Genomic DNA, 25,294 nt, shown 5'->3' with positions numbered 1-25,294 from the left:
GCCTCACAGCCCAGGCAAAGCAAAGGAGCTGAGGGTGCATGACTACTGAAAAGACAGGAAGAGGGACTGATCAGGAATATCAATTGATAGATTGACAAGGAGAGTGACAAGTGCATCCAGCATTGCAAAGCATACATGGGTAGAGGCACTCATTTCCAGGCTTGTCGAAAAACAAGGCTAGCAACGTGGTTTTGCCAGGTCCTTGGGAAGCTGAAGATGCTGGCAAGGAAGTAGGATCTGGGCTAGATGGACCTAAAGTGAAACTAGTAAGGAACAGATATTCTTGGGCAGCCTCCCGGAGTCCAGGAACCAGACAGTACAGTCCCTTCAGAAAGAAGGTAAAATTTGAGGAAGGGAATGAAAAATCTGAATGGATAAGAAAATACAGTAGAGAGTTGCATTCTCGTATTTCTTTTGAAATGGGAGATTTTGGGGTGATAACAACATCTAAGGGGTGGCCCAGAGAATGGGTAACTCAATAGAAGTAGAGTGAATGTCATTGTCATTATAGTAGAGGGAAGTCAGGGATGCTGGAAGGGTCATCTACAAGAATGTGGAAGCCTTCAGGATGAAGTCAAAGTTAACAAGGAGAAGAGACATTTTAAGTCTGGTATGTGGAACTGGGTCAACTAAGTTGCCATGTATGAAGGATCCAAGAAAGAAACAAAGACATGGCAACCTTCAAAATAGCAACAGTCACCACCAAAAAATTCCCTGGGAATAATCTACCCTGTTTATGCAAGAATGGAGATCATAAAAACATAAAAATATGTATAACTGTCAGAAGATATAGGTCCCGTGACCATTATAAAGACAGTAACAATGAAGTTCTTTTTGTTTTTTCTCCTAGTAAAGAGGAACGTGCTGACCACAAATCAGTGTGGTAAACTTTCACAAAATATGCGCCAACTTCAATAATTGATTTAATGCTCATTTTCCTGAGATTCTCTCTCTCTCCCCAAAAGCACACAAACCAGAGAAGTGTTTCCTCCTAAACTGTAGAGCCATAGATTACCCTAGAAACTCATCTGCAAACTAGGCAAGACACAGGTTGTGAGTTTGTGAGAGAAATGGAATTATCTTCCATATACACAGAACCAGATGGCATTCTATCACATCAGCTGATGTTTGTGACTATTACTATTATTTCCCATAATTGCCCCTCTGAGATCTGCTCGTCAGCGTTATGCTAAGCACATATAATTACCCAATAAAAGATATGGAGCTGAGCCCATTTTAAAAAGTAATTACAGCCAATATGATGGTATATAATGTAATAAGCAAGTCCAAATCATAATGTTAAATACCTTCAGAAGATAGCCAAAGAGGCTTTTTATAGAGATGACTTTTATTAAAGTCAAATGGAATATGTCCATTTTAGTTGTGGCATTCAGTCATCTTAGACAACTCTAGAAATATGTTGTGGGAAAAATAATAGGAAGCAAAACAGAGGCAAAGTAATTCTGCTGAATCACAAGGCATGGTCTTTGCTGTAGGTTCATTGCCAGGAAGAGTCCTTGAGAACACCAGACTTCATTGTGGGGATCTACAAGAAAAGAGCTTTGAAGACAGACCTCCTTCCCCCACTTAGATTTCCCTGTCAAGATATATAAAGGAATTAAAACTAATCAAAAAGCCCAAGTGAGCCGGCTGGTTAACTAGGACAGGCCCAACTTTGAGTTCAGAAAGCTTTCTAATGCTTTCCACCTGCCTATGCAAAGAACAAAGTTTCCAGGATATGTTGACTGCAAAGAAGGCTTGTTCCTAAAGAGAAAGATCATGTGGTTGCTGAAATGGCATGTCCTGGAAGTTTAGCTCAATGCTGAAAACCATTGTCATGCGTAAGAAATTACCCCATGCCCAAGATACTGAGTTTCTTTTTCTTAAGCTGTTTAATCATCACGAGAAAAGTAGTCAACAGGCATGTGAAGACATGAAGCAGTTAGCCCTTGGGGTTCCCAAGGCTCTTTACAGTCTCACCCCATCTAAAGTTAGCAATCAGTGGATCCTCTTTGCCCCAGCAAGGTGGATATTTCATTGTCTCATATTCCTCTTCTCCCCCACCACACACATGTTCCTCCCCAACAGATATCTGCTATGATCATTCCTGTTCCACCCAGGCCGCTGCCCTGTCTGGAATGGTCTGTGCCCTCTCACCACCTCTCCAAATCCTTCAAGACCCAATTCATGTTCCTTTCTTCATGAAATATTCCCCAATGGCACCAGCCAACACCAATATTTTTGCTTCCTGATCAGCCCTCTTTTCTGTCTCACTTATTGTCCAGCTAGAGATAGAAAAGGGGACCAAGTGGCTCGCACCTGTAATCCCAGCACTTTGGGAGGCTGAGGTGGGAGGATCACTTGAGGTCAGGAGTTCGAGAACAGTCTGGGCAACATAGTGAGACCTGATCTCCAGAAAAAATTTAAAAACTGGCTGGGCATGGTGGCACATGCTTGTGGTCCCAGCTACTTGGGAGGCTAAGGTGGGAGGAGCACTTGAGCCCAGGAAGTTGGGACTGCAGTGAGCCATGATGGCACCACTGCACTACAGCTTGGATGACAAAGGGAGAGTTGTCTCTAAAAAATATATACAAAAAAGAAAGAAAGAAAAGAAAGTAAGAAAGTAAAAGAAAAGGGTTTGATCTTGGGGGTTAAAACTAACTGCTACTGTGCCTGGAGTAATAGCTTCAATATTCCAAAGCTCCTTCTGAGTTGAAAAGTGTCATAGTCTTTAGCAATGAGAGTGAGAATGGTATGGGAGGAGGGAATGGAGCACTATATGTCCAGGATTTGCCAAGCCTAGTCTAAACCATTCTTCTTGGTAGTGGTTTATAATGAAACTTAATTTTTTATTCTCTCATATTATTCAAACGTATGCAGTTCCATGTTCTTATGGCCATTCGGATTAACTTTTCAGATTTTAAAGTGATACACTGCAAAAGTTACAGAGAAAAATGACCATAAAAGATGTCATAGAGAGTTACAACTGGTCATTCTTGAGGGGTCCCTCAAGCTGGCCTTCTATCTTCGCATTGGTTTGATAAGCTCTCAAAAGATTATTTCAAGTGTGCACCCACGGGTGATGGATTTCCTGGTATGTTTTCTCATAAATATATGAATTTATGAATATATGTGTGTATATATATATATATATTTTTTTTTAATACAAACACTTTCAGTGTATAGACCAGATTACTAATTAATTTCCAAACGGAGACATCCTTTATCAGAAACTACACTCCCCAGGGCTACTTCTACAGGTTTCTCCTTCTCCTTCTGAATAATGGGTAAGAAGCTGAATGTGTCCAGGAAGTGTCCCAGTGAGCATGAAATCAGAACCTTCCCTCCTTTCTTTCCAGTGGTTAAAAAGTGGGCCTTAATTAAAAACTGCTCTGCCACTTGCTGATGAGCTTGTCCTTAGGCAGCTTCTCAGTTTCACTATGTCTTAGTTTTCCCAGCTGTAGAATGCAAATAGCAATAATACTTGACACAGCGTTCTTGTATAAAGTGCTCAGAACAATAAGTAGCACCTGTTAAACACAATGTTTGTTTTTATGATTACTTTTTTTCTAGTAGTTTAGAAATATCATTTCCATGATAATGTAATAGCCCTAATGGCCAAAAAAAAAAAAAAAAAAAAGCCCATATTATTATTTTTAAACCCATGCATATTATTCGAATCCAGGAGTACCAAGAAAGATCTCACCTGAGAAGGCTAATTGTGTAAAACAGTTTTTTCTCTTCCTTTATACACTATACCTGGGAATTAGCTTCACTCCTGAATTAACTTTACTACTCTATTTTCTTTCTGTTTTACAACTCATCACACCATAGATGTAGATGACTGTGTGTATGTGATTATGGCAAGTGAAACCTCACAATCTCCAGGCTGTTCAGTGAAGCTTTATGCGAATTCATTTCACCTGCACCCCTTCCCCTGCCCACCCAAGGCCTTGAACCCAAGCCTGTGATCCCCTCTCAAGTCGGATCCTGCCCTTTGCCAAAGGCAAGCCTGCTGAAGGCGTGGCCTTCTAGATGATTCATCAGGTGGGCGGGCTCGCCCTCCCTCCCCCTTGCCCAGGGGACACGCTGTCCGCGTGAAGGGGTACCTTTGTGTGAGTAATGTTTCTCAATTATCAAACTAGTGGCGTGAAACCTTTTCCTGAAACACCTGCGTGTAAAAGGTTTTGTTACCTCCCTTTTTTTCTTTTAAATAATAAAGGAATAGCCACACCTACCTTAGTTTCTACGGGATAAAAACTGAATAGTTTTGTTGTTGTTTTTGTTTGTTTTCTTAAGCCTTCAACTCTCAAAAGGCACAGAGTTCCCAGGTGCAAAGAGGTAGCTTAGACCTGTCTGGAGCGACTCGGGGACAGGAGCCAGCTCCCCTGAGGTCAAGCACCAGAGCCGGCCCCCAGCCCCCGCCTTCAACTACAATTTCTCTTCCTTCCCCCTCCCGCTTGCTTTGCGAGCTATTGACTGGCTGCAGCCAGCCGAGGCCCAGGCTGTAGGAATCCGGACTTCCTTTCCTTCCCTCTCCCATTTTTCCTTCTTTCTCCCCGCTCCCACCAACCAAACCCCAAAACCTCTAGGTAGTCCAATATTAAAACCGGTGGAACCAAAGCATTCCCAAAATCAGGAGGAGGGAAAGAAGAAGACGAGGGAGGCAAAAGTAGGAGGAAAAGAGGAATGTCAGTATTTATTTTCCTGAAGGGGGAAAAAAATTCTCTCTGGGCAGGCAGGCCATCCTCCCGGAGGGGGAATCCACAGTTTCCTTAGGTAGTAAGTTCCAGGGATGCTGGATGCAGGTGGTAAAAATACACAGCGTTTCAATGGGATGATGGGAGATGTTTACAGCCTTCCTGGGAAGATGCCAGAGGGTTTAACAGTCCTGGGATACCTCCCAGCTGCCTGCTGTGGTACTGGATGAGTTTACGCTTCCTTTCCTGCTGGAAAAGGTGAAGCAACCAGTGACTTGTCCAGGGTCACACACCACGCTTGGGACAGAAATAACTCTGACGCCTCTTTCCTGGCTATAACAGCAGACAACATCGCCTGATGAGTGTACTACCATTCCAATCTGAATCATTTAAATTGCTCCTAATTGCAGGCCTGCAGTGCACTGTAACAGCCGTATGACTGTAACTGCCAAGCCAGCCGAGAAAGGAATGACTGAAGTTTTGCAAATTCCTGAATATGGAATTAAAAATGCTGGGCGGTGGAGGGGTAGGGCAAAAGTGTTTGAAAACCACTTTGAAGCTGCCGACAGGTATCCTATTTAGAATTGTTTAAAAGATGAATTGGAAATGTCACCTTAAATTTGTCATTTTATTGGAATTAGAGAAACACTTGGTGTTCAAATGGATGCCATTCAAAAAGGCACCTCAGATATTTCTAAGCAGTCGAGCTTCACACTCTTCCTTTTTGTGTCTGCTAAATTACTGTCTCATTTTGGTGTTTAAACTTCCCTTTTAACTCCTTTGTGGGCAGATATGGGGAAAGGGGAGGGCCTGGGAAACAACCTGGCATTTGACTTCAGATCTGAACACGGGGCTGGACACGTGCTTTGCTCAGGAAAGAAAGTAAATTCCACCTGGCAAATTGCTCTAACTGATTCATTTGTCCACAAAGAGACGCCACCTACCTGCTTGCAGGTATTCAGGTAAATGACAGGTGGGCGGGGCCTCTTGTTTCAATCCCTAAGGTCTCAGCAATGCTTTATCTGTCGGGGCTTCCGTGATGTCACCCATTTCCTGCTCTGGACCGACCAATGCCGAACTCCTTCCTCCAGGCACCTGTTCACCAAAGTTGAGGCTAGTCACAACTCCGGCGGCCCAAGGAGCTGCTCGGTTCACCCACAAGGGATGAGAGCTGCCTGCCTGCTGCTGCTTGGAGAGCCCCAGGCAGTCGCTTGAAGAGGTGAGTTGAAACCCTCCATTTTTCTTTCTTGGCATTTAGACCACTGGCCCCTGAGGGCTCTGAACAAGGAATTTGAATGAAAAAATACAAGCTGACTGGCTTGTCTCTAGTGTTTGCCCCAGAGGGAGAAGCTTTTTTGAGAGAGAATAGTAGAGAGATACCTTTGACATTCTAGTTGCACAATAAACTTCTCCCAGGCCAGATATTTAATCCTTTTTGTTTCTCTGATCATTAATCCAGACTGTGCTAGTCCTCGTGCTTGATCTGATTAAAACAACAACAACAACCTAAAGAGAAGTAGAGTGAAGGCTTTTGTTTTGAAACTTAGCTCCAAGGTACAGATCTGTTCACCCTTTTAAGGGGGCTAGGAGGCCAGTGCAGACTGGATTCGGAGCTCTTATTTTTACCGTTTTTCCTCCCATATTTTGATCTAAACCTGTGAGATGTCCCTAGATTTTTTTTTTTCTTTCCCCCTGAAAACCTATTCCTCAGGGCAAGTTCTGTTGCCCTATTCAGAAGCTGTCCTTTCCTTTCTTTCTTCTCTGAAAAAGTCTACCATTTTCTTTGCTTTTTGTTGAGTACTCTTTTAAATACGACTTTGCAGCGTGCATTTAGAATTTGTTTACATTTAGACCTGGACTGGCTGCCTGCTGACCTTTGGTTACAGTAAGGATTAATTCCCTGATTGCTGCAAGAATGTGACTTCAGGTCTGATTTTTAATATTTTGGACCTCTTTGGCTTTTCTGTCTCTTTTCTTTTAATAGCAAATATACTGAGGAAATTGTTCTGCCATGACCTGACTTTTAAAGTAATTTTACCTCTAGGATCCATTTTTGGTTTCTTAATCCTGGTCACACAGCCTGTACTACTTCTGTTCTTGACAGCCCAATAGTCAAACTCTTTACCCAATATTATTGTCAGAGAAAGGAAACCATTTTTAAGCCCAACTCCCTGCTGGGATGAGCTGGAAAAATTGGAAGAAGAAATAAATCTGTGAGATGCTTCATTCTAGATTCCATCATCAGCTGTTTTTCTGAGATTTAAGTTAGCAGATGTGTTTGCAAGGGAATAATCTGTTAGGAATTATGCTCCTATTCATCCACCCAGGAATACAAAGTGCATGCAAATTCTCCAAAGGTATGAATTGAAACAAGCTGAGATCATTTTTGCCTTAAACAGACAGACGTTTTTCACCACTAAGAATCTGCCCAGTTCTTGTTGCCAATTTGTCTTACTGTTTGGAGGCCCGTATTGGTATTGTTCTTTCTTAACTGACCTTTGTTTGTTATTTTCCCCAAGCTTGTGAGTTTAGGGGGTGGGGTTTGGCTACCACTTGTCTCTTACTAAGGTTCTCACTTGATTCAAAGCTAGGACCTTCTGGATAAAAGGGCATCTAAACCTCTCCTCAAGATTACATTGCCTCTGGTTTACCATGGTTGATTAGTGCTGTTCATAGTAGTTAATTTACGATTAAATCAATCATTTCATCACTGTATGTCAGCATGTCTGAGTATTAAAGGAGCAAAGCTGTAGACACTGTACCCCCAGGGAGAAGAAAGGAAAGAAGTGACAAAGACTGAAATTCAGAGTCAGATTGTCTAGAATGCAGTTGGTCTATTGGGTAATTTACACACAAGTTCTGTCCAGAGTTCCTGTGGTAACTCCACCCATTGTTCAAGTGGACATAGGCCTGATGGAAAAATGTACAATCTCCTTCATTTACATCCTTGAGCAAGTTGCTTCTCTGACTTTCAGTTTCTTCATCAGTAAGATGGGAGATAATAATCCCCATGATCTAATGTGGTTGTGAGAAGTAAATGAGGTAGCTAATGTATGTTAGCATCCAGCGACCAATGCCTGGTGCTAACTGGTGCCAAACTGAGGCTAGGTTCTTCCTTTGGAAGGAATTTTCCTAGGTTGCTTGGAGGACAGAGTCTGACACTATCAAGATAAAGATCTTATGTGGTTGCAATTGTAGGAACCTTGATAGTTCTTGTTATTGTAATTAATTGTAGGTAATTAACTTCAATGTTAACAGTTTGGAAAAAGAAAACAGGAGGAGAATGCTTAAACCATGTCATTAAACAAGGTGGGCAGAGTTGTCTCTACCAGCCTCCCAGGCAAAGCTTTTAGGAGTTGCTGGCTGGCTGTGATTTCTTCCTTTTCCCACCCTAAGGCTCTCATCCTGCCACAGACCCACAAAATGTGATTCTCCACATTCTTCCATCGCCTTTGGGGGAAATGTCCTGTTGTCATTGCTGTAATCTGACTTGGCAGAGAGTTCTTTTTGCTGTCAGTTGTGCTATCTCCAGGGCAGACCAGGCGTTTGGTCTCCTCCACTCTCACAGATAAACACCCTTCTCTCTAGCCAGAGTGAGGGTTCATGCCGAGCCACTGGCAGGAGGAAGCCCCTGGTTTGGAGCCTGCATTGTACCATAGAAGGGAGGTTCATGACCCATTGGATGTGATTGGTCTTGTCATGGAATACCCTGTGCCCTTGGATGACCTTGAGTCATTGCATATAAGCAGTTGTGTGCCCAGAGCCCTGGTCACTTCTCTGGGTCTCGCCCTTCAGGGATACCACAAATTTTCATCATTCAAGAGTAAGGGATTAGTGGACTGAGGTCAGCTTGCCTACGGAACCCTAAGGGAGAACTCCAACCTCCCTGCATGTCAGTTTCCTTAGCGACATTTTTCCCCAAAGGATGCTAAAATGGTGTACTTCACAGGCCGCCTCAGTCCTTACTACTGAAGCAAGGTGGGCTGCGTGCCTAGGTGGGTAGGTCAGACTGACTGGGGGGACTGGGTAGTGCCTCACTAGAAAATATCAATCTTATTCATTCTATTCTAGGTGGGGCAATGCTCCTGCTTTAGAATAGTGGTCTTGTCTCTGGCATCAGGCTGCCTACCTGGGTTTTCAAAACCCAGATTTACCATGTGCTACCTCTGTGACCCGGGACAGATTCTTTAACCTGCTTTCATCAGCTGTGTAATAGGGTTATCATGAAGATGAAATGGGTTGAAATGTGTAAAGTGCTTGGAATGGTACCTGCCACAGTGTTTGTTGTTACTAGTATTATTTTCTTGAAAGGAAGGCATAGTTGATAGTATCAGACAGGTCTGTGTATCAGACCCAGTTCTACCATGTAGTTGCTAGCCTAAATAAGTTCCTTAATGTTTCTTTGCTTTGGTTTCATCATCTGGGAAATGAAATACTTCCCAGACTTAGTGCTGTTGGGAGGAATAATTGAAATAATTACATGGAAAGTGCCTGGTATATTGTAAATGTTCAGTGAGTGTTAACTATTGTTACATTATTTTAAACATTGTTATATTGCTTGCAGTTAGACATCTTAGATCATGCTACTATCTGGATATAATAATGATGGAAATGGTAGTACGCTGAGGGCCAAAGACTGAGCAAAAAAGATTTCCCGAAAGGCTCCCAAAGGCAGAGGAGGAAATCCTGTTCACAAAGATTGTGTTGTTTCTCTTGGAGTTCCAGGGTAGAGTGGCTGGCAGTGGAAATGCCTCGTCTTTCATAAACCTGTGGGGAGTGGGCTTCTGTGATGTAAGTAAACAGTGGGTCTTCCTGGAGCAGTGATTTCCTGGCTTCACCTGTCACTATCTCCTTGTCTCCATAACCTTGGCTAAGACTTCCTTTGTATATTTGAATTCCTCACTTAAAGTGAAGAAAATAGGGTCTGGTGGGATCTTGACTACTTTTTTTTTCCTTTCACCCTGTTGACCAGGATACGATCTTGACTACTCGAGATGCCATCTGTAAGATGCTGGCAAGGTGAGGACAGATAAGAGGTGCTCTAAAGTGTGTCCTCCTCATTGCCTCAGTATTCATGGACTTCCCAGTAGCATATAACTACTCCTGATATTTATGTACTGACATTACATAGACTCCCTTTTATGTGGTTGGCAAATTTGTTGTCCTCTGACAATGCCTCCAAAGTATCAAAGGCTTTTCAAAACTATTTAGAAGGAAGACTGTGTCACTGTTCCTGGGTTAATAGGATTTAATCATCAACTATCCCCAAAGAATAGGGTTGACATGAAAACCATAAAAAACCATAAAATGTGGAAAACTACACGGAGCTGAAATCAGGAACAGAAAATGTTGGTTGTCTCCCATAAACTTTATATGTTTACCATTTCCTCCATTTTGTTCTGTGTGACATAAGGACACCAGAGTGACTTATTTGGTTAGTTACACAGATACACACTTCAGATCAGTAAGAGGAAGAACTTTGTATGAATTAGAGTTGTCTGAAAATGTAGTAGGTTGCCTTTTGGGATACTGAGTTTCTTGTCACTAAAGGTGATCATTTTTTTGGCATATTTAGTGCATGGTGTATGTTTGCTGGATGAGTGAATGAATTAATAAATGAATGACAAAGAGGATTTGTGTTTTTCAGCTGCACATACGCTCATCTGTAAAGTGAAGATTACCTTAATGATCTCGAATAGGCTTATTTTAGATTAAATGAAAAAACAAGTTGAATACCCAGCACAATATCTTGCATATTGCAAACTGCTCATTAAATCGTAATAATCGTTATTTTTTATTTTATATTCTAAAAAGAATTTCTGCCTCAGGTGGAAGGTAGACAAGATGATCCACCAATTTGAGATTTCCAGTTTTTACAGTCATCTGTTTAGTCTTGTTCTCTTCGCCTCTGCCCTTCTTCATCTATCCATCTGAAAGAACTTCTCTCTGCTCTAGAAAGCCAAGTTCCTTGACATGGTAAGTTGACTAGTACACTTCTAACAGTGGGAATAAGTTCTATCCCAATTAACCAGGGACATTTTTGGTAACATAACTAATTTGTGAATTGGAATGTGTGGACTTAGACTCCACCATTTTTTTCAAGTGACTCTTATTTGCTTCTTGTGTTTGATGCATTTGTCATAGGCACACACAAGACTTCACCGGCAACAGAGTCGAAACTCTCCAAGAATTTTCTTTAATAGCCTCTTGGCACAATAGCACATGCATGATGGGGAGGTCTAAATATGTCATTGCTATCTGCTGAGATGATTTGCATAATTTGCTTATGACTGCTTTTGATAGTCATGTGGCTTTTTCTGAATAGAGCGCAGCATGTTTAGGCTCCTGCATACTCGCATTAATACATGAGTCACCATATGTTTTCAGACTCCTCATTAAATGTGATTGTCAGACTTATATTATGTCTTCCACAACATACACACTCAGTCATTCTATCTGTGGCCTTTTTCTTTTTCCCTTGAGGACCTTCGCAAATTTATCTAACAGTCATCTCTGAAGGCGTCTGTATTCTAACTTATTAATGGATTAAAGAGAAATTAATACATTTTCTACTAGGGTAGAGTTGCTAAATATGTAGCAATCTAAGTGGCTGCCATCTCCAAATATTTTTCCCTATTTCTGAGCCCTATAGAGAAGTGTTGCAAAGGATCATTGGGAGTGTTCACCACATTCCTGCGGGAATACCCCTGGAAATATGTAGCTGCCATAACAAATGCCCATAAACTTGGCAGCTTAAAACAACTCCCATTTATTCTCTCACAGTTCTGGAGGCTGGAAGTTTGAAATCAAGGTAACATCAGGACCACACTCCTCTGAAGGCTCCAGGAGATGGTCTTCCCTGGTCTCTTTCAGTTTCTGGTGGCTCTAGACATTCCTTGGCTTGTGAGTACATCATTCCAGTCTCTGCCTCTGTCCTCACATCAGCTTCTCCTCTGTATTTGTGTTTTCTCCTCCTGTCTTATAAGTGTCTAAGGACATCTGTCATTGGATTTAGGACCCACTCAGATAATCCAGGATGATCTCATCTCAAGATCCTAAACCTCATGACATCTTCTTAGATCGTTTTCCTGTAAGGTCATAGTCACAGGTTCTGGGGTTAAGACATGGATATATCTTTTGCCGGCACCATCATTCTACTCACTGTATCCCCAGCTGACAACCATATACACAAGCTCTTCCAACTACTTATGGAGAGATTTCTTGTCCACTTGTAGGCTGAAATACTGAGCAAAGTACAGGCAAGGAGAATCAGAATTGGCAGCCATTACCACTACCTTCATTTATTTCTATGTTCATGCCACAGTAATAAGTGTTTTGTACTCTAAAGGCCTACTGAGTTCTTCCAGTCAATAGTGTGATATATCTAATAAGACAAACCAGTAAAAACCATCATAGATTGCATTAGTAGACACATAGTAGTAACACAGGTTAAGGAAGTGATCACTCCAGGGAATCCCAAGTCCACCAAACCAAAACAGGACAACTTCACTTCCAGGTCCATGTTTTCAAAGGGATCTTAACAAACTATAAGGTATCCTAGGTAGATCTTTTACCACCACCTGGACTACCCAGGAAGACAGTTGGAAGAACCAAAGACAAAGAGAAAAACAAGGGAGAAACCACCAATGCCGTCTTTAATTTGGGGATGTGTGTGTCATATTTTGAGGAGGCAAATGTGATATATGTTACACTTAAAGGCAGAAAAAGGCCAAAGGTCAAAGTAATGTGGGAAGCATTCAGCTATTTGAAAAACTGACCAGTTCTCCATCAGTGGAAGTGTTTCAAGTAGAAGCTGGTAGGTCCTGTAGGGATCTTGAAAAGAGGATTTTTCTACTTGGTGGAAATCTAAGTTCCTTACCCAACCAAAATCCTGTGACTTCTAAATAAATCATTTTAAAACCTCACATAGAGGTCGTCATGTGGGTCACATCAAGAGATCACTACTCTTCTTTGACTGACACATTTGCTCAGGTTCTTCTCACCTGGATTACTTCCCACTTGTCCAGATCCCATTTATCATTCGTGATCCTTCCCAAAGACCATCTATCCCATTAACTTTCCTTGATTGTTCTGGGCCACACACACTCTCTCTTGTCTGTCCTCCAAAATTTGTCCATGGCTTCTGTCTTCGGGCATTATACATATTGCCATTTATTGTATATTCTCTTGCAGTGTTTTCACATTTTTTTCTATGGATAAACCCTATTTTCATAATTAGACTTAAATGTATTGGAGATGAAATGGAATTCCCTATGGGAACTCCCACAGAGTTTAAGGCCAATCCCAGGCATGGACTAGGCAAATCCATGACCCCTGTAGAATTGAAACACAGCAGGAAAATGTTGAGAATTCAAATATCTTCCTCATCTTGTCCTTCCCTCTATAAAACTTGGTTATCTATTAAACACACACACACACACACACACACATAAACACTTTTGAAATTGTTTTCAGCTTTGGATGAAAGAATGATAGTTTGCTTCTTTTCCATACCCCTCTGCTATCAGCTCTTCCTGGGATCCTTGGTGATCAAAGGGAACCAATCTGAATCAATGCAAAAATACTCTGCCTTCCTTTATTGTTGTTGTTTGCAGGGGGTCAGTTCTATTTCATCATGTTTATGGACTAGGAAATGGAAGGACATCTTTTCTGTTACAGAGTTTTTACAAACAAACCCAAGTATGACACCCCAGGGGAAAGGTGGTAAAATCTCATCAAGAGAAGGAACACTCTTCTCTAACCTGCTTATGAAAGGCATTCCCTGACTTCTAAAACTTGTGTCTAATTGGCTAGCCACTTGGGACTCTTTTTGCTTAACCACTTCCCTTGTTTTTCCCACATTCTGAACATCTATGTCCTCCCTTATTGACTCCAGATGTGTTACATGGTCTCCCTTTAGTTCAGTTCTCCTGTAATTTCTTGACATGTTTCTGACCTCTTTAAAGACCATTTAAAAGGGTTTTTTTTTCCTGCATTTGTGGGTGTTTGCGGTACTATACAGGCTAATGTCATTCACAGATTCATTAATGAGTGGCTTAGTCCCTCTTTGAGATCACTGATTTAGAAGTTAAGCAGAAGCGGAGCTAACCACGACCTTGGCAGCAGCCTGTAAGCACCTGCCTCCCCACTCTTTCCTCTGCAGTATACCTGCCCCCCATCATGCACACACAGACACATCACCCCCAACTTCCAACCCAGTTTCTTAGTTTGAAGATAATTTTTATTCCATGTGTGACCATTTTTATCCAGGTCATTAATGCTCCTAATTCTTCTCTATTACATAAGAGTCTGTAAGCTAAGGAATAGCCCACAGAACACTGCCCATTCTCTGTGTATGTTCATTTAAAATTGGCATTTATTAAAATGATTGATGGCACGTTATTGATACTGTCAAGTCTTACTAAATTCATCTAAAATTTAAAATGTAATTGTACATTTACTTTGTTTAATACAGAAAGATAGACTTTGCCCTAACTTTGGCAATTCTTTTCCCCCCACTAACCTGATTTAGGAGTTACAGCTAGGGCTAGGACAGTAGTTAGGCAAACATGCTTGCTGGGTGAATTATTTTAGAGAGATGAGGCCACCATTTGAAGAAGTGGCAGGTGCTGGTCCGTTCGGTTCCTCTGTGGGTATATTTCTGCTCTTCATGGTCCAGGATGGCATTTCTGACTGTGATTGTGATTTTTGCACTGAGCTGTCACCCCAGTGACCAGTTTGAAACTAAGCTACCATTCTGCCACGTGGAGCTTCATCCGAATTTTAAAGCATCATCAACAATAATAATAATAAAAACAAAAACCGTAAGCTAATTTTCTTGAAGCTAAAAGTAACCTCGGAAATCATCTGATATAGAGTTAGCTTTTGTGTGTTTGAAACATGCCGTAAAACAAGAGGGTTGGCTGAAGGGAGTAAAAGATTTTGAACAGGCCGGGTGCGGTGGCTCAAGCCTGTAATCCCAGCACTTTGGGAGGCCGAGACGGGCGGATCACGAGGTCGGGAGATCGAGACCATCCTGGCTAACACGGTGAAACCCCGTCTCTACTAAAAAATACAAAAAAAAAAACTAGCCGGGCGAGGTGGCGGGCGTCTGTGGTCCCAGCTACTAGGGAGGCTGAGGCAGGAAAATGGCGTAAACCCGGGAGGCGGAGCTTGCAGTGAGCTGAGATCCGGCCACTGCACTCCATCCAGCCTGGGCGACAGAGCGAGACTCCTTCTCAAAAAAAAAAAAAAAAAAAAAAAAAGATTTTGAACAACTTTTAAATGAGCAAAAATTGCAAAGCAAACATGAATACAGTAGGGCAGAGCCTCACACTGTTTGTAAAATGTCACATTCCATGTAGTGTCCTTGCTGGAGAGAACTCTTTATTACTTGACTGGGCTCGCTTATGTACTCATGAAACAAAGCTCTTACAGGATCCAGTCATTTTGTGATCTTTTGTGAGACCTGGCTCTAGGTTACATCTTTCTCTTTGTTGAAGCAAGTCATTCCTCTTGCCTTGTGAACCTTTCAGCAAACTGTTCACCTCTGTGTGACACCTGTCAAGTGTAACAATCGGCTGAAGCAACAATCAATTCTGACCTTCGGTGAAGTTTAGTGGCACACCTGGAAAGAGTTTGTAATTCTACTGTTTTGTCATTGTAGCTGGCTGGCCACCAGGTCAAGTAAAAGGAAAATATCAAGACCCAAAAAGGTAGTTGGTAGCAGAGCTGCATCCAAACCACAGTTTTGATATTCTGCTCTCCCCACTTAGGTTTTAAAAATAACAGTGACAAGGTCATAATTAAGGTGAGGCAAGTGAGACACTCACCTTCAGGTGCAAAATTTAAGGTGCCGGAAAAATTCAGTAATCCTAATGTGAATGAAATATTTAAAACAATGCAAAATGAATGCAAAAAATCCATGATGAACAAAAGGTCAAAATGTATTCGAATAAAGACAAGATCAATAAGCTAAAGTTATTTAGAAATTATTTAAGATCATCACTTAGTTAAGGGAAGTGATCAAACATTTCCTCAATCAAAAACAAGATGAGTGACATGGTTTGGCTGCATCTCCACCCAAATCTCATCTTGATTTGTAGCTCCCAAAATCCCCACATGTTGTGTGAGGGATGCAATGGGAGGTAATTGAATCATGGGAGTGGGTTTTTCCCATGCTATTATTGTGACAGTGAATAAGTCTCATGAGATATGTTGGTTTTATAAACGGCAGTTCCCTTGTACATGTTCTCTTGCCTGCCACCATGTAAGACATGATTTTGTTCCTCCTTCACCTTCCGCCATGATTGTGAGGCCTCCTCAGCCATGTGGAACTATTAGTCCATTAAACCTCTTTTTCTATATAAATTACCCAGTCTTGGGTATTTCTTCATAGCAGTATGAAAATGGACTAACACAGTGAGCAAAGAGAAAGGTTTTTGAAAACATTGATGAGTGTATTTCCTTTAAAGCCAGGAAAGCAAAACTATTTCTAAAATTGTTTGGAAAATAAATAAAATATTTAAACTTAAATTGATGTTTTAAGTCTTGATATACCTACTCTTCATGTTTTCCACATTTTCAACTTCCTTAATGATTTTTTAAAATTAGCCATTGAAAATAAACAAAAATGTACATATCAGGACATGCATTTTTCCTTTGGCCTCAGGCTGCAACATGGCTTAGTGCAGCACTAGATCTGTTACTTAGGAATGTATTCAGTGGATTTCTCTGAATATGCTATGGCAAAGTAGGAATTTTTCATGAGCAAGATTCTTCAGCAGATACCCCTCCCTGGATAAGGGGACAGCTGTTATGGTCCCGGGTGACCAGTATAACTCCTTTGATACTTTCCTTTTTCAAGTACTTGTGCATCTTTTGGCGTTGGGGTGGGGACACGGAGCACCTGGAGCTGCAGGCTTCGTTTCCTTTCATTGCCTCTCCATCAGTCGCTGGTGGCCTGTCACTGTTTTAACTTTTTCATTTATTGTGAATTTCAGTGGAAGTTCTTCAGTATTTGTACTTCTGGGTGGGAAAAATTATGTCTGATTTAGCATTTGTTTAAAAGGTTTTCATTTCCCTTTTCTTGTGTTATTTACTATGTCAGTAAAGTTTGGAATGAGATTTATCAAAGTAAAGGAATGTTTACAAACAAATAAGAGAGCCCCACATTCCCCAGATAGCAGTGGTTCTAAGGATTGGATATACATTGTAAGTTCCAGTACCAAACTGTTTAGCCACTGAAGACTATCTTCTGTTTATATAAATCCACCTAATGCTACTACATATTTTTGCATTTTCTAAGCTGCATTCATAGCCATTGTTTTTATTTTTAAAAGCTTCTACATTTCTACCTTTTTACTCTTAAGATATATACCTCCTCCACCACCTCTAAGAATTGTTTTCTCCAGGCCTCAGGGCAGTGTCTCCTGCTCTACCCACTGGAGTAATAGCAGTAGTGTGTGCTGTTGCTACAAGAAGGTGGATGCAGTCTCAGGCTGTCTGGCAGTCCCATCAAGGGAACAGATTCCCTAACTTCACTCTGGCCTGGAGTTTTGGAGTTCATTCTACCCGTACATTGTAGGAGAGACACTGATCAATTGGGCAGCTTGCAGAAGAGATTTGAATGTGGAAGAAATATTGACTGAACCTGAGGCTATTCACCCTGGGGGAGAACATGAGATCTGTCTTCAAATAATTAAAGGACTTAAAAAGTTAGACATATTCTAAAGAGCTCCTAGTAACAGTGGCACTTGTGGAAAGGGCAGGTGAGGTATAGGAAAGGAAAATTTTGCTCATTATGTGGACTTTTTCCTCTAAAATCAAAGTTATCCAAAGGCAGAATCATCTATTTTATAAAGTAATAAAGTCCTTTCTCATCTGTCAGGCTTCCTTTTGACTCAGAGTCTGTGGCTACAGTGTTTCATCTTTGACAAGGTTGAAGTGCCAATGCAGGACACACCACCATGCGACTATAAAGAAGGATTCTTTTTCATAATATGGAATCCTCCTCCTATTACTAGAAAACTGTGACTCAGGCAACAATTTCAGAGATGCTTTAGGGTCAAATCTTGTCCTTTCAATGGGAAGAACATGTAAAATTATCAGTGCCACATGCCAAATGTTATATTTATCCAATTGTCTTTCTAGTGGAGTGTGTGGTTTATTCTGGCAACTACATCTTATAACCATTTTCTATAAAGCCAGGGTGCATTGAAAGGAGAATTAGCAGGACAATAGCACACCAAGGATCCCGTTGTTCTGATGAGTTACCTGATGCAGAAATGTTTCCACTTCCAAACGGGCTGTATTCCAAAGGCTGTTCTTAAATCTGTCTAGTGCGATGACAGTAGACATATGATCTCGAATGACCCTCTTGGTTATGGGCAGCACCGACTGGCTTTTGCTCTGGTATGTGTCTTTGTTGTCATCCAGGAAGTTCAAAATTTGAGAATTAGGCAGAGAAGCTTCTATACAGGGTTGAGGCTAGTCAATAAAATGGTAGGAAAGGAAGGAGGGATTAGGAGCAAAGAGAGATGGGGGTTTTTTATTTTTCCAGGTGCTTTTCAGCACTAGATTGGTGGTTTTGGCTACATGTATCTCTAAAAGTCACCTCTGGTTTCTGTCCCATTCCAGATCAGAAGCAAGAAGGAAAGGGTGATTCCTAAGGCACAACAGGGTTATACCAAAAAAGTGTAAGATTTTCACCCTACCCATGATACACGTACATAAGGAGGGAATCAATCCATTCCACTACTCTTTCTTACTCTAAACTGCCAAAACACCGTATCACAGCTCTGTCTGCTTACTTCATCCAGGGCCAGAGATGCTGATGGCTGATACGTTCAGTAAATTTACATGGACACAAAGCTGACAGGCCCTCTGTCTTACTTTTGGTGGGAGAAACTAGTTTACCTTTTAAGGCTTAATGATTTTTAATAATTTTTCTCCATTCAACAGCAAGGCTCTGATATGTCTGAAAACATGATACATCATACATGTTTATAAGCTATACACTGCAAATAAGAACCACCAGGGAGCTATTAATCATATTTTTTAAGTCTACCTAGTTCTTTCCCTTAGAGCCAAAACTGCTTGTTCAGTCAATTATCTCATAATCTGTTTCTATTCATGTAGGCTTTATTTAGTCTAAAATAAAGTCAGAAAATATATACAGCAGTGTTTACATTAACATTATATTAAGAATTTGGTTTATCCACATGGGTAAGTGCCAGGGAATTCAAATTGCTCTCAGAAAGAAAAAGAAAGGAAGGGAAAAGATAAAAGAAAATTGGAGTTGGAGCTAAATCTGCCATTTTTGCTTACTCCCTCCATTCATTCTGCTTCAGCACGCAGTGAAATCAAGGAATCTTTTTCTTCAGAGATCTTTGACGTATCTACAGTCCTGGACCCCATAATGACGTTTTGGTCGATGACAGACTCCACATATGATGGTGATCCCATTTACTGTACCTTTTCTATGTTTAGACATATAAATACTTACCATTGTGTTACAGTTGCCTACAGTATTCGGTACAGTTACATACTGTACAGGTTTGCAGTGACAGCCATAGACTACACATTTATATGATGTATAGTCAGCTATACCATGAAGCTGTGTGCAAGTACACTCTCTGATGTTCACCCAAGGACCGAATCACCTAACAATGCACCTCTCGGAACATATCACCATCATTAAGCGACACATGATTCTACTTGCAATGGAGCCTGAAGAGATTTTAAGGCTTCTAATTTCCTGGGTTTCTTGTATTTAATGAGTTACATTATTGGGATTCTGACTAGCCATAATCAAGAAAGATGCTGGGAGACAAAGTAGGGAAGTAGGAGCAGAAACTTGGAGTCAGACAGCCCCTGCCCATTTTGTTTCTTTTTTTTTGGTGTGATTGACAAGTTATTTACCCTCCGCCTTTCAGTTTCCTCATCTCTTAAAACATAACAAAACAAAACAAAACAAGAAACGAAGTAACTAAAACTGTGGCCATTTGTGAGGACTGAAAAACGTAATATACTGTAATATAATAAGGCCCCTAGCACAGTGCCTGGCACCTGGTAAATGTTCAAAGAACTATTAGATGAAAAAAGGATTTTCCCCAAACATCTGATCATCAAAAACAAAACAAAACATAAAAACCCCACTTGATTAGCACAGAATCATAGAACTCTGTTTCTAAAAGGGACTGTTGCACACCATCTAGTCTGGTAGTTTGCAAGTTTTTTTAAAAGCTAGTATTCTTTGAACAGAATATTAAGAGGAACCTGATGCATTAAGGAAATAATGGCAGGCTGGGTGTGGTGGCTCATGTCTGTAACCCTAGAACTTTAGGAGGCCAAGATGGGAGGATTGCTTGAGGCCAGGAGTTCAAGACCAGCCTGGTCAACATAGTGAGACCCCAGTTAAAAAATAAATAAATAAATAATAATAATAATAATAATAATAATAATAATAATAATAATAATGGCAGAGCTGGAGGAGTAGGCAAAGCTCCCCCTTGGTTTCCTCGTATCTCCATTCCCTTGAAAGATCTGGAAGCATCTGATGACTTCTACAGCACAGTTTGAAAAACGAAAATCTGGTCCAATGCCACCATTTCACCAATAAGGGAATGGCCCAGAAACATGAAGTTGTATTTTCAGTGGTATGACCACACTGCAGCCCGAATTTATCTTCCCCTACAGCATCATGAGAAAGAATAACCAAGACCGTAGCATGTGGGACTATATGGCCGAACACTACAGAGACGCTTAAAAGACTTAGAGCTTTAGTTCATCCTGTGTGCACCTTTTTTCCCCTACAGATGGTAGATGATAATCTTCTGCGTGGTCCATTTCCATTTTCATGTTTGTTTTTCAACTGTTTCTGGTGTCACTTAAAGTATATCCTGTGAGATTCCAGTACTTTCTAACAGCCTTGAGGACAATTAGCAGCTGCATAGATTTCCTTGAAACAACTTCGCCCCCTCCTGTACCCTCTTTTTTTGCCTTCTGTGGTCCTATCGATGCTAAATAAAATGCTACAATTTTCTAAATGTTTTTATATTAAGGGCATTTACCAGCAACCTCTTCACTAGAGTGTCCTCTCAGGCATATTACTGCAGTACAGAAATGTAAACAACAAAGCTGACTCAATGAAAGCCTGAAGTCAATGTATTTTCTTTTTGAGATAAGTCTATGTTTGTACAAACAACCTCCGACTTTATTTGGAAAAGAAAAGAGATATAATACAGTTTATGACTGCTGGGCTCTTTCCAAATGTGGCTAATTTCCTGTTAGGTTATTCATGTGTCTTTATGTTCTTGTGGAAAGCGTAAGGTCTTTTACTTTTGGAAAAGAGGAAAGTTGAGTTGGGGCTGAGGGAAGAGGCAGGTTTCTTTTTCAAAAAAAAATTTTATTATTTATTTTATAATATTTCCCCTCCCCTCAGCCCCACTAGAATGTCAGCTCTGTGAGGTCAGGGATTTAAGGCAGAAGAATGAAAATGCCCAACCTAAAATACAAGATCTACGAAAGCACCTGGATGAAGAGCCTGCCTCATGGGAAGGGCAGGGCTGTCCTGGGAAGAGTCAGCTCCACTTTGGCGCCTTCTGAGGTGTCCAAGCCTGACCTGAATGGGACTGGTCATGTGAGGGGTCAGTCCTGCAGGCCGCACTCACACCTCTTCTCCAGATCTGCCATCTCCTTTAGGACCAGGACCATGCTGTACCGCAGCTCCTGGAACTTGGCTATGGGGACCTCGAAGCGGTCTATGAGGAAGCGGTCTATGGGGACCTCGAAGTGGTATGCTAACCCATCTGAAAGCTTCAGCTGCATCAGGACGCTCAGCTGCAGGGAGCGAGCCAGGGCACTGGTGGAGATTGTCACATCCACCCACCACTGAAAGTCAGCAACATGGGGCAGCCGAGCCCCTGGCTGCTGGGCCACAGAATAAAGGATGGGTTGCTGGCTCTCAAATACGACGCTGGCCAAGTCCCCGACCAGGTCTTGGGGGATGCAGAGCTCCTGGAGCTGGTCCCTGAAGGTGTTGGGCTTCAGGCTGGTGGAGCGCAGATGGAGGGCCTGCTGGAGCAGTGTGTGCATGCCTGCCAGCAGGACACCCAGCCACTCCTCTGGCAGGTTGGTGCTGACCCCAAGACACTGCACAGCCTCTCGGCAGTCCTCCCCTTGCAGGCTGCTGACCACAAACTTCAGCAATTTTCTGAACGTGCTCCTGTTTAGGTCCCCTAGTAGCTAGGCCATTGCTGCCACCTCTGGAGGAAGCTGAGCCCCCAGTAAACTCACTTGGCCACTGTGACTATCACCAGGATGATGCAGGTACAGAGCTGCAGCCCCCACATCAGATACTGCTGCTGCTTCCTCCTTGATCAGCAAGCCCAGAGGGTCGGTCCCAGATGCAGATACCTGGTGCCAACGATCCCCAGTCGATGCAGCCAAAAGCGGGCCTGGTCCCGAGGCGGGATTCTTAATCACCATGAAAGCTGACCCGGAGCCCTAGTTTGCACTGGGCTCCTACTTGTGTGCGTCTCCATGTCACCTCTGGAATTGGGACTCCCTGAGGGCAGAAGCATATCCTTTAAGTCTCTCTCAAAGGTCTGCATATCCAACTCACGACCTAGCTCAGAGTTGGTGCTTGAAAACTATTTATTGACTGTCTACCCAAGGGACTTCCTAGATGCACTGATAGTATTTCTATCAGTATTCTACTGTTAGAATACTGATAGTATTCTACTGTTAGTATTCTAACAGTAGTTAGATAGTATTCTACTGTTTAAAAGAAATATCTAGGTTGGGCATGGGGGCTCACACCTGTAAACCCAGCACTTTGGGAGGCCAAGGCATGTGGATCTCTTGAGGCCAGGAGTTCAAGACCAGCCTGGTCAACACGGCGAAACCCTGTCTCTACTAAAATACAAAAATTAGCCAGGCATGGTGGTGTGCGCCTGTAATCCTAGCTACTCGGGAGGCTGAGGCAGGAGAATCACTTGAATCTGGGAGGCAGCGGTTGCAGTGAGCAGAGATCGTGCCACTGTGCTCTAGCCTGGGCAACAGAGCAAGAGTCCATCTAAAAAAAAAAAAGAAAAATATCTAATGGAATAAAAGAGTCCTATTAGAACAAAGCTTAAAGGCACCTTATAGGAGCTCTAGCTTTCAGTTTCTGGGCTACCAGAGCTAGACTAGAGACAATGAATTCAGTAACAAATACGTGTAGGAATTATTGAGTGCCTAGTATGTAATAAATACAAATCTAAGAGCTTTATGTATCATATCTCATTTCATCCCCACAAGAGTTCTATGAAATAGCCTGTGATTATCCCCATTTTACAGATGTGAAAACAGTCTGAAATCACTGGCCCGTAGTGGTGGGATTTGAACCCAGACAATGTGTCCAGAGCCCACTTAGCCACTAATGACCAACTGAGTGAAATGCGTACAGGAGACAACAGTGCATTTATCACAGTGAAAATATGAAAGGCTCAGCGACACTATTTCCTCTCAGATGACTTAGTTGAAAGCTCTGATCTCCTACATTTTCTGAGTTTAGGAGAAAGATGGGGAAGAAAGATAAGAGCCATCACAGTATTAACTGTTTTGTTTTTTTTTTTCTTGTCCTGATCTGACAAGAATTTTATAAATCACTGATCTATTTAATTTTCTTAACAAATTACATTTTTTAGAGTTACTTTAGGCATTTCCCAGATACTTTCCAAATGATTCTTACCACACCAATGTGAGGATGTTAAAGGTGAACATTATTCCTACTGGCATGTGTGGAAAAAGAGAGGCACGAGGAGGCCATGGGGCTTGCCCAAGGTCCTGTCAGTTACTCCAGAGTGGACATTAAACCCTGGCTTTCTGAATCGTAGCTCAATTCGCCATGCATTGGCAGCACTGTCTCATGTCTACCATAAGCATAAGTTTTTCATGTGCTGGGAGGCAAAAGTGAGCCTTCTTGTTTTCTTTTAGGTGTGTGGATGGCTCCTAGATCTTGACTTGCTCCTGAGGAAATATTGTGTGACTGAGTTTCCTGTTATACTGTGCTCCAATCGACCATGAACCAGCCAGAGTCTGCCAATGACCCTGAACCCCTGTGTGCAGTGTGCGGCCAAGCCCACTCCCTGGAGGAAAACCACTTCTACAGCTACCCGGAGGATGTGGATGATGACCTCATCTGCCACATCTGCCTACAGGCTTTGCTGGACCCCCTGGACACTCCATGTGGACACACCTACTGCACCCTCTGCCTCACCAACTTCCTGGTGGAGAAGGACTTCTGCCCCATGGATCGCAAGCCTCTGGTTCTGCAGCACTGCAAGAAGTCCAGCATCCTGGTCAACAAACTCCTCAACAAGCTGCTGGTGACCTGCCCATTTAGAGAGCACTGCGCCCAGGTATTGCAGCGCTGCGACCTCGAGCATCACTTTGGAACCAGGTAGGTCCCCCACCAGTGAGCTGGGAAGCCCCGCCCCCAAGGGGGACAGCTGGACCCCTCCACCCCCCAGTCTCCTGAGGGGTTGCAACCAACAAAATGATCCATTCAAAATAAAAAAAACACATAGGTGTATATGGTCATGGTTCAGTGTGAGGAAATAGCATTTGGTGGAGTTGTGTTGTGTGTGTGTGTTTATGGGATTTTTTTTTTATTGTAATAAAATGTAACATAAAGTTTACCATTTTTAACCACTGTGAGTATACAGTTCAGTGGTATTAAGTACTTTCATGTATTGTGCAACTATCACCACCATCCATCTCTAGAAATTTTTCATCTTCCATAATGGAACCTCCATATCCATTAAACACAAACTCCCCATTCCACCTTCCCCAGTCCCTGGCAGCCACCATTCCACTTTTTGTCTCCATGAATATGCTCTTAAGTGCTTCATATCAATGACATCATATGGTATTTGTCTTTTTGCGACCAGCTCATCTCATGTGTGTATGTTGTGAAATGTGAAATATGCCAGAGAGGGCATATGAGCAGCTTTCTCTGAGGCTCATGGGTCCCAGAAGTATTTCCTGATAGGCGCTGCTTGCTTTTTCACTTACGAAAAAAAGGTGCCCCAGTTTGACCCTTGATTATTAGAATTTCCTCTGTATTGGAATTGACAAGGCACAACTGTCCTTTGAGAAGGTGTGAGGTGTTCTCAATTAAGTTTTAAAAGGAGAAATTTAGGAAATTTTTGTCCTCCAAGCAATTTGTTCTGCTAACTTTGTGGCCAAGTTGCTAAGTTCTGCATGCACGCACACACCCACCCACACACCGCACCCACACTGGTGGCAGAATTCTGGTGTGATTGCCGCTGCTGATGGCTAACATCACCCGTTCCATCTGGCTTCCTCTTATTTTGTCCACTTACATTGTCATGTCCCTGGGCATGAGAACATTTAAAGTGCTTAATAAAGAGTGAACAATCATACCACAATTATTTTGTAACAGGAAATTTGGAAGCTGGTGTTTGTCCTGGTTCCTGTCATGACAAGGGCAGGAGGCAGGTGCAGGTATTTTTTTTTTTTTAAAGGTTACATACCTTAGGTCATGAATCTGAGTCTTTGTCTTTTGGGACTTGCATGTATTCTCT

The 25,294-nt window shown here is 42.0% G+C and overlaps 2 protein-coding genes across 6 annotated transcripts in view; one reads left to right on the top strand and one right to left on the bottom strand.

Moving 5' to 3' along the window:
• The window catches only part of LNX1 (ligand of numb-protein X 1), a 192,571-nt gene that overhangs the window by 55,839 nt on the left and 111,438 nt on the right, over positions 1-25,294 (top strand). For 2 of the 5 annotated variants that reach the window (XM_017893282.1, XM_017893281.1), the window contains 2 exons: positions 5,792-5,919; positions 23,682-24,147. In XM_017893282.1, the coding sequence (XP_017748771.1) occupies positions 23,768-24,147 (380 nt within the window). In that variant the 5' untranslated portion in view covers positions 5,792-5,919; positions 23,682-23,767. Of the gene's footprint in view, positions 1-5,704; positions 5,920-23,681; positions 24,148-25,294 lie in introns of those variants that run through there. The other 3 variants (XM_017893280.1, XM_017893284.1, XM_017893283.1) reach the window with 2 other exon arrangements.
• LOC108542978 (COMM domain-containing protein 5) lies at positions 21,351-22,190 on the bottom strand. The gene is given in 2 exon segments (XM_017893278.1): positions 21,351-21,452; positions 21,489-22,190. Coding segments are annotated over 2 exon segments (804 nt in total).

The sequence above is a fragment of the Rhinopithecus bieti genome, unplaced genomic scaffold (genome assembly GCF_001698545.2).
Source record: "Rhinopithecus bieti isolate Rb0 unplaced genomic scaffold, ASM169854v2 scaffold_23964, whole genome shotgun sequence".
Lineage (NCBI taxonomy): Eukaryota > Metazoa > Chordata > Mammalia > Primates > Cercopithecidae > Rhinopithecus > Rhinopithecus bieti.
This window is presented reverse-complemented; position numbering and strand designations above follow the sequence as displayed.